This window comes from Paramormyrops kingsleyae, chromosome 22, assembly GCF_048594095.1.
Source record: "Paramormyrops kingsleyae isolate MSU_618 chromosome 22, PKINGS_0.4, whole genome shotgun sequence".
NCBI lineage: Eukaryota > Metazoa > Chordata > Actinopteri > Osteoglossiformes > Mormyridae > Paramormyrops > Paramormyrops kingsleyae.
In genome coordinates this window covers 22099224-22117974 of record NC_132818.1, presented here as the reverse complement: position 1 = coordinate 22117974, position 18751 = coordinate 22099224, and the positions used below count along the sequence as shown (strand labels likewise).

At 42.4% G+C, this 18751-nt stretch overlaps 3 protein-coding genes across 8 annotated transcripts; 2 read left to right on the top strand and 1 right to left on the bottom strand.

Annotated features, from left to right (window-relative positions):
* The first annotated feature begins 4500 nt into the window (after positions 1–4500).
* On the top strand, positions 4501–6606 carry mettl23 (methyltransferase 23, arginine). Its single transcript, XM_023836937.2, has 5 exons — positions 4501–4773; positions 5365–5469; positions 5911–6148; positions 6255–6339; positions 6440–6606. The coding sequence occupies exons 1-5, from the start codon at positions 4669–4671 to the stop codon at positions 6600–6602; spliced, it is 696 nt and encodes a 231-aa protein (XP_023692705.1). The 5' UTR covers positions 4501–4668; the 3' UTR covers positions 6603–6606.
* A 285-nt stretch (positions 6607–6891) lies between these two features.
* On the bottom strand, positions 6892–10253 carry LOC111856741 (serine/arginine-rich splicing factor 2). Of its 4 annotated transcripts, XR_002841218.2 has the most exons (4): positions 9702–10252; positions 8911–9250; positions 8119–8261; positions 6892–7633 (listed from the first exon to the last, which is right to left on the bottom strand). XR_002841218.2 is itself a non-coding variant. In XM_023836941.2 (3 exons), the coding sequence occupies exons 1-2, from the start codon at positions 10055–10057 to the stop codon at positions 8914–8916; spliced, it is 663 nt and encodes a 220-aa protein (XP_023692709.1). In that variant the 5' UTR covers positions 10058–10253; the 3' UTR covers positions 6892–8261; positions 8911–8913. The 4 variants fall into 4 exon arrangements, 3 of the variants coding, with proteins under 3 accessions (XP_023692709.1, XP_023692706.1, XP_023692708.1); XM_023836941.2 differs by having other exon boundaries at positions 6892–8261; positions 9732–10253; XM_023836938.2 differs by having other exon boundaries at positions 6892–8261.
* Positions 10254–10441: 188 nt separating this feature from the next.
* On the top strand, positions 10442–18651 carry mfsd11 (major facilitator superfamily domain containing 11). Of its 3 annotated transcripts, none has more exons than XM_023836933.2 (14): positions 10442–10752; positions 11039–11165; positions 11637–11692; positions 12150–12257; positions 13438–13517; positions 13615–13711; positions 13806–13864; positions 13950–14148; positions 14608–14648; positions 14778–14843; positions 15458–15583; positions 16235–16409; positions 16606–16741; positions 16997–18651. In XM_023836933.2, exons 2-14 carry the CDS (start codon positions 11070–11072, stop codon positions 17156–17158), a joined length of 1401 nt encoding a protein of 466 aa, XP_023692701.1. In that variant the 5' UTR covers positions 10442–10752; positions 11039–11069; the 3' UTR covers positions 17159–18651. The 3 variants fall into 3 exon arrangements, with proteins under 3 accessions (XP_023692701.1, XP_023692704.1, XP_023692702.1); XM_023836936.2 differs by having other exon boundaries at positions 10443–10752; positions 13950–14073; XM_023836934.2 differs by having other exon boundaries at positions 10446–10752; positions 13950–14124.
* The last annotated feature ends 100 nt before the right edge of the window (positions 18652–18751 follow it).

The window sequence follows — 18751 nt, the reverse complement described above, 5'->3', positions numbered from 1 at the left end:
AGAACTTCTTTCTGTGATGAATGGCAAGAAAGTTATAGGATATTTTGTAACGCCAATTAAGGCTTTTTAACGTCCACTTAGTAACAGATAAAACAATGGAGAACCATATTTGACTTTGTGACCTGTTTATGGTGTTCAGAAAAATGAGCATAACTCTGTTATTGTTTATCAGATTTTAATAAACTAGGTATCATTAGAAAGCTTATTCCTTGCCTAACAGTCTCAGATACACTGAAAATAAAACAAATAATTATTTAATTTATTTGTCTGTCAATTAATACTCACCGGAGAATGTATGTAGTGAATAATACAAAGAATGTCTTTTCAAAGAGTCCACAGCATCAAATTAAAAAGTACTTTGTGTTATCATTATAATCCATTCAATAATAATACATTTGAAAAGCATTGTCCATAGTAAAGTATCAAAAGGTACAGGTAAATATGCAGTATGTGCCCGTTCAGAACTGTCTGATCTCCGGGAGTTGAAGAAAAGAAGTCTTTGAGATGCTGCCTTGCTATGCCAGCCCGTGCTGGTTGTGGAGGATTACGTTTTCTCTTCATGTTAAAGGTAACTGAAAAGACAATATGCAACTATTTCTAACCTTTCCAACCCATTCAAAATTATCAATCATCTGTGTTACAAAAGCAAGCGATGGGTATCTACTCCATTTTATTACAAGAATATATATTCATAAACACATATAACCTAATTTAAAAGCCTTCACATCATTTTAAAGCTGTAAATTCCATGCTGAAAATCATGCTATTTTCGGCTCTTGCTGCACTGTTCACCACAAAACATGACCGGCTCTCGCGGCGGATCCAAAAAAGTGAACTGCTGATCGATACATTTTGCTCAAAATACGCCTAAATACAATAAACTAACTAAGAAATATAATTATCATAATTTGAAGAATAATTCTGCTTACGTTTATTGTCCCAACAAAGGTTTTAACGAGTGAAATTTTCGGTAAGATCGGGAAGAAATTTCGAAGTTATCAGAAAGTCAGATTACCGTGTTTTGAATGGAAATCCCCAGATGAAGGTGTGTTTTACGTTATCAGAACGGGTTACCCTAATAGACACAAAAATAACACAACAAAAAGGCAAAAACTATTGGGATACCCTGATGCTCTGTGGAATGGCGACCAAATTGAAAACGAGGCTGCCTGCCAAAGCCCGTATGGCGCAGAACTGGTGATTGTGACATACCTACACTATTGATAACGATAATCATCAGTGTTCCAGATAAATCATACCGCCACGCACAGTTTTTATTTGTCAGGAAACATATCAAATCCGAAGCTCAGTGAGGACAAAACACACCAAGGAACTGGCCCTACATCAAATCCCCACAGATAAGCTGCAAAAATCATTCGGCAGCTGTCGGCAAATTTCTAGATATCACAACGTGAAAGACAATGTTGCAACACCTAATAAATTTGTATTTATGACATTTGAGCCACCGTTTCAATTTGTTTTCCACCCTCTTTAAATTCTGGTGATCGGCTTTGACAATCGAGAAAATCTGACTAAGGGTAAAACTGAGGTGTTCCCACCTAAGGTTGCAAAATTCTGGAAATTTTCCTGTTAATTCCCATATATTCCCATGGAAAGTTTCCAATTTGTAGTATTTCCAAAATTCCCCAGCTTATCTTCCCATGGAATGGAAATATTCTGCAAAGTTTCTGGAAATTTTCCATCCCTTTGCAACCCTATTCCCACCATATGTCTCAGGTGACCTCTCATCACTTCCCTAAGCTCGACCTTCTCGATCTGCAGGAGAGAATATACGGTATGTAACCAAACATGACGCGCTGTAGAGTTTCTTCTCAAGTTCCACTAGGCTTCCTCTTAAACTCAACCGTATCGATCAGTAACATTGCGCTTATGTTCCCATTTGATGAGGTCAAATGACCGACTCAAAACATCAGAAATAGATCTTTCTTATGAGGGTGAGATTTTGGACACAGGACCGGTTATTTTCTCAGCTGTGCGACAACTCAAGTAATAATTAGTAGGCCTACTAGAAGAACTTCTCCGCACACGCATCTTCTCCTTTTGAAATCATGGGTTGTCACGCATCTGACGCTCTCGCAAGAAATCTTACGGCAAATCTATATTGTTCTATTATAAATCTAAAATTGGCTACATCAAAAGCGTTAGGGTAGTTTGCAAACCCTACACACTATTTACAAGGTGATAAAACTGTTAATAGGCTACGTGTAAATGAGTGTGCAGGCTTGTCTCGAATTGAAAATCTCACTTCAGCCAGCTGATCAGTTAGCCAACCTGACTCACAATGCTGTATTCAAACTTGAATGCTAAATTCAGTTTTGAATGGGTACGTAGTACTTATTTGATTTCGATAGGCTACTTAAGTAATTTTAAACCAGATCGATATTTCTCAACTTTTACTTGAGTAACAGTTTGAGGTGGTATCCGTGTCTGTATGAAAGTTGAGTACTTTGTCCACCACTGACAATTCGTTGCAACAGTATTTTACTACCGTTAGATTTCAGTTTCAGAGTCCTTGTTTATGATAAATATACTCAACGTTGAATCAGTGCCAAGATCACGAGAGTACCTACCTTTTCCGGTTTTATTTAATATTGTAATGCGTGTCTTCCGGGGCCTGTTCCAAGAAATCCGCCAACCTATCCGGCTAAGCAGAAAGAGTGGCCTGTACTACGAAGGGGGTTTAGCCAAATCAGATTTAACCCCGAGGTAATTTGCGAACGCGAGGTTAACAAAATCATGTTGACTCCATCGGGGCTAATCAGTACTACGACGCCAGTTAAGAAGTTGATTTGTTAAATCGGTGTTAACTGCATTGGAGTTTGTGCGCGTTCACATATGTGGAGCACGTTCGGCAACGCAAGGCACCGTTTGACTCATAGCGCGATCTCCATATGTTTCACGGAGGAAGACTGCATACTAATTATGCAGCGTTATGAGGAGTTTAAATCAACCCTTTAAAGAAAGTCCAATACCACTGCAGGTAACAAAAGCAGGCAGGCTTGTTGGCAACGTATTGACGACGAAGAAAATGCATACGTACATTTTCACGGTCATAAAACGTGGTCTAAAATATCCCACGACCGAGTATTAGACAATGTAGTGTTTTCTGAAAAGAATTGAAATACTGTTAATAAATACAGAGGCTAACAGATGCGACACAATTCAGAAGTCACCTATTATATGCTGCTAAGTAATATAATGCTCCCTGAAGTCCCGCATTAATATAGCCTATGTTACTCATAATGAAACCTAATGTTAACAATAACTGATCCGATTTAAAATGCAATAGTAGTGGAAAGCGTTCGTCGCAGCAAGTCAGGATGAAATATAGAAACATCATGTCAAGTGGTAGGGCTATGTATTTATATTTCTACTCATTATGAAAGATTTGTTGTGTCTAGCCTCCACTAATAGCGTGTTTCTATGTTTTACAGCTAATAATAAAAGGTGTCTGTTAATATGACACTTAATAGAAGGTGAGCCACTGTTTAACAAACAATTAAATGATTTACAACAGGACAAAACGAAAAAAAGAAGCATATGTGTAGTGAGAAAACGACTTGGAACCTGTCACCGCGGTTAAGTTAGCCTCATATTCGATATTCAGTTTTCTGGCTTTAATATCTTTACGGAATTAAGTAAGGTGGCCGTTTTTAATGACAGAATTGTGATGTCCAGTACACAGACATCGATGCACACCGATTATTTTTCCGCTTCAAAACATTTTGTGATTTGTGCCAAATCATGTTAATCGCTAATATAATATAGGTCCTTTCAGCTGTAATGATAAATGGTGGTTTAGTATTTTGGGCTCATGGCGACTGTTGCACACCCCTTTGTTTCCCAGATTGAATGTGTATAGCGTTTTTGGAATAGTTATGATAGCTTTCGTTACACATCAGGTTTTCAATCGTTTTTTTAATCAATGAATGGTAGAGCAGTGTAATGCTTACAGCGTTGTGAAAAATACGCTTATACAAAGCGTTGGATTATGAGTGCGCTTCCAGACATCGTATTTCCCCCGTAGCGTGACAATCTGAAGTAACTGGCATGTGCCACTAGGGGGAGCGTTTTTGGAATAGCTATGATAGCTTATAACAATAGCATTTCATTGCCATAACTTCTTTGTTTTGTCATTAAGTAACAGTAGGAATCACGTTCACATCTTCCCACGTGTTATGTTTCCATTAATATAGCCTAATAAATACGACAAAGTGATGATTAAGAACAGAACTCCCACTGACACTTAAATTGCTAATGATTGAATATTGGTTTGTTTTGGACGAATATACCTTCAGTGTCAACTGTGCTGCAACTGGACAATCCGCCAAGTCAGACTGCACTACGAGACACTGCCAATACGTGCATGCCAATGGTGATTTTCAAACATTTAATATAATTAATGGATTAAATAAGGATAGCAAATATTTGCCTTCCCAAAAAACAGATGACTGGCATTGTGCCAAATCTCATCGCAGCGGAAATGGCGCGTAATTTATGACGTCATAGTCCCTCCTTGCCGTAATGGCGGCGCAAAGTAGTAGTGGCCTGCTGTAAAAGCAGTTTTAGTCAGTGAAAGAAGAATCGTAGCAGGATTGTTTTGTTCCTTGCACGTAAAAATATTTTATATCACAAATTTGTATATTTATGGCTATGAATGAAGCGGATGAGTCCGGTATTATTCTGAAGACGTTTAGGTTTGAAGAGGAGCATGAAGATGGATTGCGTTCCCTGACAGTTTCAGTCCCTGAGGTTCTTTTTAACTTTTATAACCTTTATAAATTAAAATTACAAAGCAAGGCTTTCCATAGTGCACGACAATGCTGTACCTAGCCGCATATATAATGATTGTATATTTTATCCGGTAAAAACTGCAGTGCTCCCACGAAATGATATAGATATAGATATAGCTTTAGAAACAATGAATCACGTTCTGCTGGTGATGCTTAAACTCTCCGTTCATTACCTGTGTGTTTTTGAACGAATCTTTTAAATGAAAGAATTGACTTTCTTAACTGTAATGCTTCGTCATTAGTTTCAGTTCATTCACGAGTGTATTAGATTATGCCATTCACAGGCGAAGTGCCCTCTCTTTCGCCACCCAGTGGTGTAATAATGTATAGACGTATGAATGAGTTAGTACCGTCAAGTATAAAATGATTTGTAAAATGTTTGTGATATATATCCAAATGTTTGCCACCTCTCCCGTATCTGGCGTGATAGTCACGCGTTCAGACTCACGCAAGCTCTCTATAGGTGTCATAGGTGAACAAATATTTTAGTCGAACATACTCGAATAGTGGATAATCACAATTTCCATCTATAATTTGACCTGTGTTGCAGGTTCTTGATCCGGACTATGGGATGTACGTGTGGCCATGTGCGGTGGTCCTAGCGCAGTACGTGTGGATGCAAAAAGAGGAAGTACAGGGGAAGAATGTTCTGGAGGTCAGTGTCAAACAGATATGCAAAGCATGCCCATAATACAAGTACTGCCTGCGTATCACCATTTTCTGGCCAAATTCTGCTCTAATTCAGAGTTCACACTCTGAGCTTTGTACAAAATATATGCAAAACAAATCAGCACACTGATAAAAACTTTGACTTGTTCAGATAAATTATCGGCCAAACAAATATATTGGGGCAATTTCAGCATTAAGAATGAGACTCATATTAGCAAACAAAATGCCTCCAAGCATGGACAAATTTAATATGTCAGTTTGCATATCTTTCCATGTAAGCTATTGGGTTCAATGTAGACAAATACTGAAAGTGCATATATTTACAAGCTAGAAATAATTGGCATTTTATCAGTGGTTATGGATGTGACAAATAGACCTATAGGTAATTGGCCATTCAGTACTCTGAATCTGAATGCAATCGTTTCAGCTTGGTGCCGGAGTGAGTTTGCCCGGTACAGTGGCCACAAAGTGTGGGGCAAACGTAGTTCTTTCAGATAGTGATGAGCTGCCGCACTGCCTGGACAACTGCCGCCGTACCTGCAAATCAAACCAGCTGCACAGCGTGCCCGTCGTGGGAATCACTTGGGGCCAGGCGTCTCCTGACCTGTTGCTGTTATCTTCTGTAGACATCATATTAGGATCAGATGTATTTTACGAGCCTGAAGGTTTGTACGCCCTTTAAAGGGTCTTGGTTGAGGGACTGCTTTAATGCGCATACTGTGCTCAATTTTAATCTGCCCATTTTTCCTTTTTTCGCTCAACATTTGGCAGCCTTCGAGAATGTGTTGGTCACCGTCTCCTTCCTCTTACGGAGAAATGCTCAAGCCCAATTTTGGACAACTTACCAAGAGAGAAGGTAGGTGTAACAAAGGCTTAATATTAGATCAGTAGAACCCCCCCACACCGAAAAAAGAATTTGATGTTAATCTGACTTCGAACTTTCACTTTGTTTTCAGTGCCGACTGGTCAATAGAAGCTCTGCTGCACAAATGGAACCTGACATGCACAGAAGTTCCTTTAGATGGTTTCCATGCCGACAAAGAACATCTAGCTGGCTCAACACTCCCTGGAAGTCACACGATACAGATGCTGATTATACAATTAAAGGAGAAACCGTGATGAAGCAGTTGTTTGAGGCATGTTTTTTGGGAAATTCTGTAAGAGAATTCTACACAATTTTATTTCAATTTGAACTGAAAGGCTCAGGAGCAACAAACTCAATTGGTCTGACTGTTGAAGAGTCTAGATTCATTGGTTCAAAATTTAGACAAACATTTATTGGTATAAACACTTCGTGGAAAACAGAATTTCTTGGAAGTTAAAGGAATGCACCATACGGATTCAGCAAGTGGATAAGTTCCGTTTGACCAAGCAGAGCATACAGAAGAGGAATCCCCAAGCAACTTGGTAATTGTCCACTAAGTTTATTGAAAAATGTTTCAAGGTACCAGAAAGAAAATGTGCATTTACCAAAGTGACCCACAGCAGCCATGATTATGCTGTTATGGTAACCACAATAGTAAATCTGGAGACAACCAGGCATGGCCAAGCAGCTTGCGCAGCCACACGGCACCTCAACAGCTAATCAGCAACTCAACAGCTACACGACTGCGCCTAGTGCACAAACATACAAGATTAGAAATCAGTAAAATAAAAACGATAAATCTACAGCAGAAAGCTGCAAGAATATTTAAAAAAAATCTCCACATAGCACTGGTTGCATTTAAGCAGTTAATTCCAAGTTTCAGTACATCTTGAACTAAGAACTGGATGTTTTTAGACTGAGGGCTAATTAGAGAACAGATAACTAAAGCTGCATTTGTGGAAGGTGAATAATTTCTTCACGACGAAAAACATTTAAGAAACTCAATTACAATTTCTACGGAATTCCTTTGCGCCCTCTCCATCATTAGTTGTTTCCGTTTAGCTCCAGTAACTCATTAGCATCTGCTACTCGGCATGTTTAACGAATTAAAATGAAATCAAACCGTTTAGTACAAATAAAGCCTTTAGGTATAAACAAACAAATGAGGGGACTCTTCAGACCAAGGTCCAATCTTAACCTTAAGTCACATTTTGTGGGGTGGAAGTCCTCAGTCTTAGGTCTTTACTTCCAATGGGATGTCCTTGGTCCTTTCAGCCTGAAAAAACTAGAGAAGAAGAAGCAGGTCTGAATAAGACAGACATCATTGACATTGTTCATTTAAGCAAACTATTACCTGCAGTCACATCATGATCATTTTTTTTATGATGAGTGTTACTATGCAAAACAGCAAGGAGTCAGAACCCTCAGAGCATGTGTGGGAGATTACTGAAAACACCGAGGGTTGGTTGAAGGGATGTGTTTAGTTTCCATACTGCTAAATGGGGTGTTTACTTAAATCTTACACATATGAAGGCTTATCACTTGTGTCAAGAGAATGGAAAATGTTTGAATGATGGATCTAATAGTATTGTGTGCAAAAACATTCCACTCATCCCAAGAGGGTTTCTTCCAACCCCACTCCTCCGCCCCTCCACAAAAGGGGGCCAAGTTCTCATTTTTTTTTTCCCATTTAACCTTTGCCTCCCAGCGGCCCAAATCGATGACCAGGAGGACAATGCCAGGCTTCCATCCATTGTCCTGCAAACCTACCTCAGCACCACCCCAATACTGACAGAACCACCTGCTCCTTAGCCACCACACCACCAGCAGCAGCCGGAGGACTGGGCCGGATCACACCCCATCTAACTGCACATACAGCCCCAAACTCCTCTTTTGCAAACAGGAATCAGCAGCTTGGAGGAGAGAATTCCACATTTTTGGGTGAACATTAAGTCCAAAATAAGTTTAAAAAAAAAAATGCAAAAAGATTCACTTTTGCATCAAGGTGCACCTATCCCAACACCTGCCCAAACGAGGGTGACTGACAAAAATACCAGGCCTAAACAATATTAGTACAGCGTTTCCCAATCCAGTCCCCAAAAACCCACAGACAGTCCACTTTTCTTCTCCCTCTCAGCTCCTGGGTGGAAGCAAAAATGTGGACCATCTGACAGGGAGCAAAAACGTGGGCCATCTGTGGGTCCCCAAGAATCGAGTTGGGAAACACGACATCAGGATGCTTCCTACTTTAATGTAATGGGAATTTAGAAAAAAAAATTAATAATACTGCAAGAAAAACCTGTTACACTTCCCTAGCTGTACAAAAACAAGCTACAGAAAAACATTTCAAAGCCTGCAATCATATGATTTTAATGTCAGATTACACTTTTGTGCCTTTGAAAGCGGCACATATTTCACCATTATAGGATAGTATTGGGCCAGGTTACAAGTATATTGTGCAGCACAGAGAAGGATCTGGTGTATTCATGCATCCTCTATAGACACCTCAGTCCTTGCAAAAAAAAAAAAAGCATAGATCTCAGGTCTATGCCTAAGGCTTACCGTTCATGAGACTGCACCGTTCTTCTCAGGGGACTTCAGCATGCTCTTAGACCGTGATCTGGATTTGGAGATCCTTTTCGATGTCGGCGAGCGACTCCTCGAGTGGGATTTGGATTTCGATTTGGACCTCGATTTGGATCGAGATCTGGAGCGCGACCTGGACGGGGATCTGGACTTGCTTCTGCGAGATGTGCGGGACTTGGAGCGAGACTTGGAGCGAGTCTTGGAGCGAGAACGAGAACGCGAATAGGAGCGCGATTTGGAGCGGCTGTAGCGCGAGCGGCTGCGGGAACGGGAGCGACTCCGGCTCCGGGAGCGGCTGCGTCTTCGGCGTTTCGGGCTGCAAGACAGGGAGGGGGTGCGTCGCAAAATGGCTCCTGGTCAACTTTGTCGAGACGGTCACAAATGCCAAGTCAAGCATATACATTCATCCCCATTCCAACGGGACGAGTAGATTTATATTTAAGTGCCGCTGCTTGTCCACATTTCAAATTGAGTAAAATGACTAATCAGCATTAACAGTGCGGCGTAATTAATTACGCGTGAACTTTACAACAGGAGGGAGTTTTCACTTCTGTAACACCAACTGCGCATTCATTTTGCATACTTTTATACTTTCTATATTATTTATTTGCAGATTCAAGGTCCAAACACAATGGATGTTGGCTATTTGGTGCGTTTGTGCATTCAAATGTTTTAACCAACACAGTGGATATAGTTTATGTGGATATAGTTTTAAAACTTATCCCGCCAGGCAGATCCTCCATCAGAGAGCAGCCTGCCAGTCTTACCTTCTGCTCCTTCTGCCATATGCCCCGTACCTGCGGGGAGGTCCTCCTCGATGTCCATAGTGAGAATCTGGTGGCCGTCCGTAGCGGGCCATCTGGACCCGCAGCTCCCGGCCGTCCAGGATCGCCCCGTCCATGGCGTCGATCGCGTCCTCGGCGTCCCGCTTGTCGTGAAACCGCACGAACGCGAATCCTCTGCTCTCCTTCGTGTAGCGATCCCGGGGAATATAGACATCCCCTACCCGACCATACTTCTCAAAAACGCGGCGCAGAGTCTCCGGAGAGGTTCGGTACGTCAGATTGTCCACCTTCAGAGACGTCATGCCCTCCACGTCTGGCGGAGGCCTGCCGTAACTCATTTTCCTTTAATAAAGATAAACTGTATTCAAACTGAAGCCTAATTTATTATTACAACTTTCGAAGTACGGTCCTAACTTTTAAACAAAGAACCCAATTATCAACTCAAGCTATTAAACTCGCTCTTTTCCATGGAACACGCAGCTGGACCCCCATCCAACGCTCGCTCACATAAAATGGCGCCTAAGTATTTCCTGGCTTCCTATTTATACGGCGTATGGGTGTGCAACGCTTAAACAGAAAAAATAATAGACATAAGATTACGTAAACAATTTTATTTATACGACTGTATTTACTTCTACAAAGAAATTAAAATCTAGATTGTTTATATAACTTTTATTATGTTGACCCGGAAGATAAACTTTTCTTTCAGGTAACCGTCACTTTTCCAAAAGAAAAACTCCGATTCCCGACAGACCTTGCGGCTTCCTCCGGCGATCTTTGTCAGCTGACTATCACATGATACTCACAGGCACAATTACAGTCATACATGCGGAATTTCAGTGAATGTCTTGTTAGTTAAGATTGATTCAATGCCAGACGGAAAAAGCAGTGTTTTAGTTCCGTATTTGTCATCTGACTGTCTTCATAGTTACTCATTTTCTAGAGCGGGACGGTCATTTTGAGAGATGGTAACTTTACTCTGTAACTAGAAATTGACCCACAGACAGCAACCGCGCCCGTACCACCTGACTTGGTAAGCTGTTTCTATTAAACTGTAAATGATATATTTACGTCGAAATTGATTAAGAAAATTCAGGACAATGTAGTGATCGTGAGAGAGTTGATCGTTTTTTTTCCTCGACAGTTTATTTCCCAGGCAGATTATTTAAAAGTCTTATGTCCAGTTGAAATTATCTGTGATACATATTGTTGTGGTGATTGTATGCTTTTAAGTATCGAAATAGGAAGACATTGTGGTAGTGACATGTTTTTCCTTTTCTTTTTGTTTGTGGGTCTTTCTGGAACAATTGCAAATGCAGCAGTTCGATAAACGTCAAGAAAAACTCAAACATGACTCCAGCGGGGAAGAATCTTATGAATATAATTATTCTTGGTTTCGGGTTTATGTTTATTTTTACCGCTTTTCAAACCTGCGGTAATATAGAGGTAAGAAGACCATAATCTTTCCAGTTAACTATGAATGGTGAAAGATGCATTGAAGGAGGGTTTATCTGTATGTGCAGACACCTATGCACAAAACAAGGTTGTTTTGAATGCCTTTGATGTTTGTCACCCATTACTACATGGATATTAACAGAAATAATAATAATTATATTCCAAACAATTTACCTTAATTTGTAGTATTTTATCAAACCTACCACGTACCTTGTTGTAGCAAGCTCAAAGAGACAAGGTGGCTCATGTCAGGTAGCCGAACACTGATAATGGAAATCATTGCCGTCACAATTTCCAAGAAATTAATTAGTGCCAGTCTGTGATGTCAGTTGCCCTTCACCAAATTTATTTAACTATGATAGCCATGTTCCACATTGAGTAAGAGGGCACAAGAATTCTGGTACCTCAGCAAATTTATACATATATTCAAATTTAATTTACTGTGTATTTGCTTGTTTTCAGCAAACAGTAATAAAGAATTTCAACAACACTGAATTCCATGGGAGTGGATATACAAGGTAAATTTTATGATATACTTTTGGATGTCATGCATATTATGTAGAACTTTGATCTCTTAGCTCTGAGATCTTGATAAGCGTGAGTCTTCTTTTATGACATGAAGAAGATAATGAAGAGTATTACCAAGTTTCTGAAATTGTACTGCATCGCTGACATGCAATATAATTGTCAAACGTGCATTTTTAGGCTGACACAAGGGTTCTTGTAATGATTTTTCAGCTGGGTACAACTAAGCATTTAGCTAGTAGCCCCATACAAATGCTATGAGGGTAGGTCTTCATTTGCTTTTGGTGAAACGTTTTCTGTGATTATTCTCTTTGTTAGACTTTTCACCTAGTGGGAAAAATGGGTCGCACTTGGGATTGCAGATATGAAACAGAAGTGATTTGGTCTTTACCTGGGAATCCATGCCTGTTATCGGCCAGATTTCAAACTTTTTCTTTTTTTCCTCGGCAGCATGGCGATTATTTACGGGGTTTTCTCTGCGTCCAACCTGATGGCACCTTCTGTGGTAGCTGTCGTAGGACCGCAGCTGTCCATGTTCGGCAGTGGACTGCTGTACAGGTACACCAACACTCAGCCTGCTCATTAATGAATGATGGCCCAACCAATAGCAAAATGGTAAAACAATCTGGACAAAGCAGTGACTCTGTATGGACGTTACAGAGGCAAAATTACTAATATGCTAATCAGAATGGATTGACTACAAGACTGCATATAATATTCCAGCATTAAAGCATCCAAGTTTTTGTATTCTTTTTTAGCATGTAGATGTCTGGGGGGCTCAGTGGGTACTCCTGTTGTCTCCCACCTCCACTCTCATGTTCTCCCAGTGTCCTTCCAAAGGCATGCAGCTCCTGTAGCTCAACAAGTAGAGCATTGTGCTAACAACTCAGCAAATCAGGAAGCACACACAACCGCAACCCTTCCCACTACTGTAGGTGATTTGGACTTTACTTTCCCTCCAATAACTCAGGATAGGAGCTTGGAAGATGGATTGATGTAGGTCCCCATTTTAGATTTTTTGTTTTGTTTATTGAGTATCTGGGATTTGTTGGCGTTTTCCCTGCATATCACCGCCACGCTTGCTCATCCCAGAAAGGCCCTGTACTGCCTGTCTCCATGCAGCTCAATGCCTTTCTCTCAGCACACCGCTAATCATCTTACGGATGCAGCTTCAGTACCGGATGCACTAAACCTGCCTTGAGTGTTTTTGAGCATCGATATGTCAAAGATGAACCCGTCTGACTTGCACTCTACATCTACATCTACATCTACGTGCCTTTGTCTGAAAGCAGTTGGTGGTCAAACTTTATTGACAGGCTGATGAGGCAGTTTGAAACTCCAATATGAAAACCATTATGACTCTCCTTCACTACTAGGACGATGGCCTGCCCCCTCCTTTCTTGTCTCCTGAGACAATTATTTTTTATTGCCCAGAGTAGTGCGGGCATACAGTAAATAACAGTGGTGGATAGTTCAGGTCCAGAAAATAAAAATCCAGACCAGGATTTTGTTTCAACCAATCAGTTGAATATATATAGTGAGTACTCAGCTGGTTGGTTGAAATAAAACCTTGGTCTGGATTTTTACTTTCTGGACCTGAACTTTCCATCTCTTTAAATAACCAATGAATAATGTATTCTTTCCATGCGTCTGATTCATCCTGGTTTGTGTGGATATAGACTCAGTGCTTATTTTGGCTCTTTTACTGTGTGACAGCTGCGTGTTTACTTCCTTCCAGCGGTTACATTGCTGTGTTCATCCGTCCTTTGACCTGGTCCTTCTACACGGCTTCTGTGGTGGTCGGGATAGCAGCTGCAGGTACAACTCTGTCAGTTTCTCCGATGATGGACATGACGATGGTACCTACAGTGACGGCGATTATCTTAATCTCCCTCCCACCTCCCGTCCCTCTCAGTTTTGTGGACGGCGCAGGGCAACCTGCTCGCCATCAACTCCACGGACTCCACCATTGGCAGAAACAGTGGGATCTTCTGGGCGTTGCTGCAGTTCAGGTGCATGATGGGATAACGGCGGATGCTGCTGTTTTCTTGGTAACCATAGCAATGTGTACAGGCCTAATCATTTTGGGTTTTTTTTCCCTTACAGTTTATTATTTGGAAACCTCTACATATATTTAGCCTGGCATGGGAAAACAACCATTTCAGGTATTTCATGCTTGTTTTACCGATTATTTTATTATAAACCCTAATTAGTGCGTAACTAAGGGAGGATGTCAACACTCTGCCTCAGATAAGGACCGTCAGACCGTGTTCATCTCGCTCACCGTCATCAGCCTGGTCGGGACCTTCCTCTTCTTCCTCATCCAGCGGCTGGACACTGAGGCCACGACCAGAGAGGGCGGCTCCTCCGACACGTGCGAACCCCTGCTGCCAGCGGACCCCACCGAGGGCTCCCTGACTGTCACGTTAGTCACGAACGCAAACACGCGGTGCTGATCTTTGCAAAAACCTCATATAATGTTCATGCGCTTCTCTGCTTACGATGGGCTTAGCTTCCAATGAAGCTGAAATATTGATATGAAGTCAAACATGATATGATAAATATGAAGATTAATAATTTCTGTCAGTGAATAAGTAAACAGTTTCTGTAACTGAATACGATACGTCGCAAAACACTGAGATGTTTACGCTCCCGATCGCTACGGAGTCTGGAAGCGTGGCTGGTGGATGCCGCCATCGTACGCCGTATAGCTAACCCAGGAACGGACCGCGATTTTAGATACTAAATGTGCATTGCTATCGTGCCTTTCGTTAATTTGAAACATCATAAGTCACACCATCCTTCGTTAAACGGGGAGCATCCGTAGTTGGCTGTTATTCCCTCTTTATGTTTTCCGGCAGAGGGTGTGATAGATCTGATGGTTTATCGAGTGCGTTTTCTGTTACAGACCCGCCGAAGGACGCTGTTCTCAGGCATGGAATGCCTTCAGTAAGTCCCAGGCCGATTCTCCTCCTGGTTCCTACCATGACCTTGAGTCTTTGAGCGCAGCCCCTTAAATGCAGCCCGACTGTGGTTCCTCAGCACAGCCAGCTCTCACCCTCTGCTCTCTGTTTACAGAGAAGGCTGTCCAGCTGTCCATCACCAAGGAGATGCTGCTGCTGAGCACGTCCATAGCCTACACGGGTAGGAGCATCTCAGCCAATTGGTGTCTGGCAGATGCAGCAGAATGACATGGGTTCAGTATCAGTCAAAAGACTGGACAGACATACTGGAAATCATTTGCCCTAAGTTCTAAGCACTCCCCAAGGTTATGTAAGTATTGTATGATCTTGTGGAATGAGATGGAATGCTGCGACAGATGACCTGGCCTCAACAATCCCCCCTCCCCCCCAACTAAACTCTACAGAGCTGGTTTGGGGTGACTTTGATCGAAGAGTAAGAGTAAGGTAGACAACTTGTGCTCAGAACTTGTGGAAATTCCTTCGGGACTGTTGGAGAAGCGTTCCAGGTGGCTACATCTGGAAGCTGGCTGAAAGAATGCAATGCTGTCATCGAAGCCAAGAGGGGCTAATTGGATGAGTCTAAAATTTGAGACCTAGAACATTTCACGTGGTCATTGCAGTTCTTGATGAGTATTACTTCCTTGCCTTGAGGCCTTTTACCATTAGGTGAATAACAGCTAAAACAGAGACAAATGCCTTAAAAGCAGGTGTGTCCAGATATCTGAATGGTTACTGTATAGTGATTGACAGTGAGGTGTGACCTCAGAGTCGCTGTCTGCCCCCACTTCCCTGCAGGCTTGGAACTGACCTTTTACAGCGGGGTGTATGGAACCTGCATCGGGGCGATGACACGCTTCGGGGACGACGCCAAGGGCCTGATCGGCCTCTCTGGGATTTGCATCGGTTTGGGGGAGATTCTAGGTGCGTAAAGCCGTGTGTATTAGTTTCTGTCGGGGATGAATTCCTATGATTATTGTGCTTGTTACAGCAGAGTCTAGTCCTGTTGCTCAAGAACTGGAATCCTGCAGGTTACGCAGACTGTCTGTCCCCAGCTGGTTCAGCTGAGGGGTCGTGTGTTGAAATGGACGTTTCTCAGAATAGGCTAATCGCACGGATTTTTTGGTGTAAAAATGAGACTTGGAGATGCGTGTGAGCCAGGGATGGTCGTTCTGCCACACAGTACTTTCCGTGGCGTGTTCCGCGTGCAGTTTACACCACGTAGCATCCCTGATGATGTATATACACCCGAAATTTATTTTTACATAAATTGATTACCTTCGGTCATATGTGTGAGTCATCATAAGTCACATAGGTTGTAAGTCGGGGACAGTCTGTACAGAAAACCTAGCAAATGGTTCCTGTTTTGATACCTAAGTCTCCCAGAGGTCACTCTCCTTTTGTACTCAGTTTAGTTAAGTGCAGAAGAGGAGCCAAAGATCGCAGACCCCATGTCTTTTGGATTAGGAAGGGTTTCCCCCGATCTGCTGCCCGATTGTGCCTCCGGGAGTGGGGGGGAGGATAAGGGGCAGCCCCACCCCATCTGAGTCACAGTCTTTTCCTCCCTGTTCTCAGGTGGGGGCTTATTTGGGATGCTGAACAAGTGCTACAGCTGTGGCAGAAACCTGGTGGTGCTGCTAGGCCTGCTGACACACTACCTGGCCTTCTTCCTGATCTTCCTCAACATCGCCAACGACGCACCGATCGCCTCGCAGGACGGCACTCACCTGGAAGCCTATATCACCCCAAGGTACGTAAGGAGGCCTACATCACGCCCAGGTACGTAAGGAGGCCTACATCACGCCCAGGTACGTAAGGAGGCCTACATCACGCCCAGGTACGTAAGGAGGCCTACATCACGCCCAGGTACGTAAGGAGCTATGTGGCGCCTAGAATCTATTCCCCTGTTGTTCTGACTCCTGCTCTTGCTGTGACTGTTCCCTCAGTGTCACAGTGGCGCTCCTCTGCAGCTTCTTGCTGGGCTTGGGTGACAGCTGCTTCAACACCCAGCTGCTGAGCATTGTGGGATACGTGTTCCGTGAGAACAGTGCCCCCGCCTTTGCCATCTTCAAATTTATCCAGGTAAGCTACCAAGGAGGTATAATCACAGTGTCCTTTTTGTGTCTATAGCAGTGTTTCCCAGTTGGATCCTTGGGGACCCCTAGACAGCATGTTTTTGCTCCCTCCCAGCTCCTGGTTGGGAGCAAAAATGTGGACTGTCTAGCAGGGAGCAAAAACAAGGACCGGATTGGGAAACACTGGCCTATAGCGTAACATACCTCACTGTGTCCTTGTATCGATGAGGAGCATAACGAGTATGTCTGTCGCCCCCTGCAGTCCATCTCTGCAGCCGTGGCTTTCTTCTACAGTAACTACCTCGTACTCCACTGGCAGCTGCTCATCATGGCTTTGGTGGGCTTCCTGGGCACCATCACCTTCTTTGTGGCCGAGCTGGTCGTGGCGGCCACTCGCCGGGACTCTGACTACAGCAGCATATGACGCGCTGATGTGTTTCCTGATGACTTTGGTGTGCCCCCCCCCCCCTTGCACTCCAACCCCAACCCCTGCTTTGCATCTTGATGTCATCCTAAGCACCTACGAAATACACAAAAACGCACAGAATTTAGGATGCACTTCAGTTCAATCTGCTGTTTGAGAGCAGAAACCTGCTGAATTTTTTTTTATTTGGTTAAACTGATAGTCCATAGAAAATCACAGCTTCCACTTGTGATCGAGTACAATCGGGAAAGTGTCAGCTTTTGTTTTTTGCAGAAGATGACCATATATTAAACTAGACTAAGTACATTTAGGCTGTCTGGGCACCCGCAGATGGCAAAAATCTGTCCATTTTTTTCTTTTTGAGAAAAAAAATAACATAAAGGGACAACCTGAAACGCAAATGAAACATGTTAGAGTTTTTAGGTACATTGCCAGCTTTGTGGAATTTAGTGGATAGTTTCTCAGTGCTGAACACTTCCTTCTGAGAAACATACAGCATGCACAAGAATTGAGACCTTGTAAAGCAAGAACATAGGCAAGTGACAATGCGCAACGTATAAAATCTGTTAAGCAGCGATTGCCAATACATGTCTACACGGGAGAATACAGTAGTTCGATTCGTTCGGTTTTGGGAGGCTGGTGAAAACTGTGTTAAGCGTCTACTCCCGAGTTTATTTTGGTGTTTTGGGGGGGGGAGTGAGATTAAACGCTAGAAATGTGTACATTTTGTTAGCACGCGCTGGTTGCGGTTGAAGTACACGTGGCGTACAAGTCCCGATTAGAGCGGCTGGGCTTCATTCTTAAAGTGTGTGCCAAAGTTTGAAAATCCAGGTTGTTGGGGCAGGTGCAACCTGCTTCGTTATAAATGGCGTTTTCACAAAATCCCTCTGCCAGACCGCAGAGGAATGGGAAAAGGCATGATGCTCGTGCAGATTCCTGTGCAAAACCTGAAGACGTCTGTGTAGTGTAGAATTACTACATCGATTCCTGAAGCAGTCATACAAGTTCATCCACGAAAGTGTAAAGCGGCAAAGGCCACTCGTAATACAATTGTGTGTTGTACTTTTTTGCACGTCTATTTTTTTTCTACGCCAGGGTCATCGTCCATCTTCCTTGTTCATACAACCAAGGGAAGCACCGCGCGTCTTAAGGGATTATACAGTCACTACTATTATTTAAATTGTTGTGAATAATTTTCATTTACATGATCCATTCAGCATTTTCTGACTGCCGACAAATTCCTCGCCGGTTTACATAGGAGATCAGTGCTCTGCTGTGCAGAGTGATCGGGAAAAAAAAACCTTTTTTTGTGGGTTACTGTCAGTGAGAGTTTGGAAATTACTTCAGTTTGACTTTGAAGGTGATTACATAACGGGAATGGAAACGAATGCGATGCATGTATTTTTTAAATATATGTATTCCTAATATTATGCTCTAATGTGCTGTAATAATTGTTCAAATTTCTTTGTTGTTTTAATAAATATGTCCATCTATTTTCTCTCATGGTATTTATTTGTAAACTACTTTAATAATGCGAAAATGTGCTAAATCAATTTAAAGCAATGCATCATCTATTGGTATAACAACAATAGT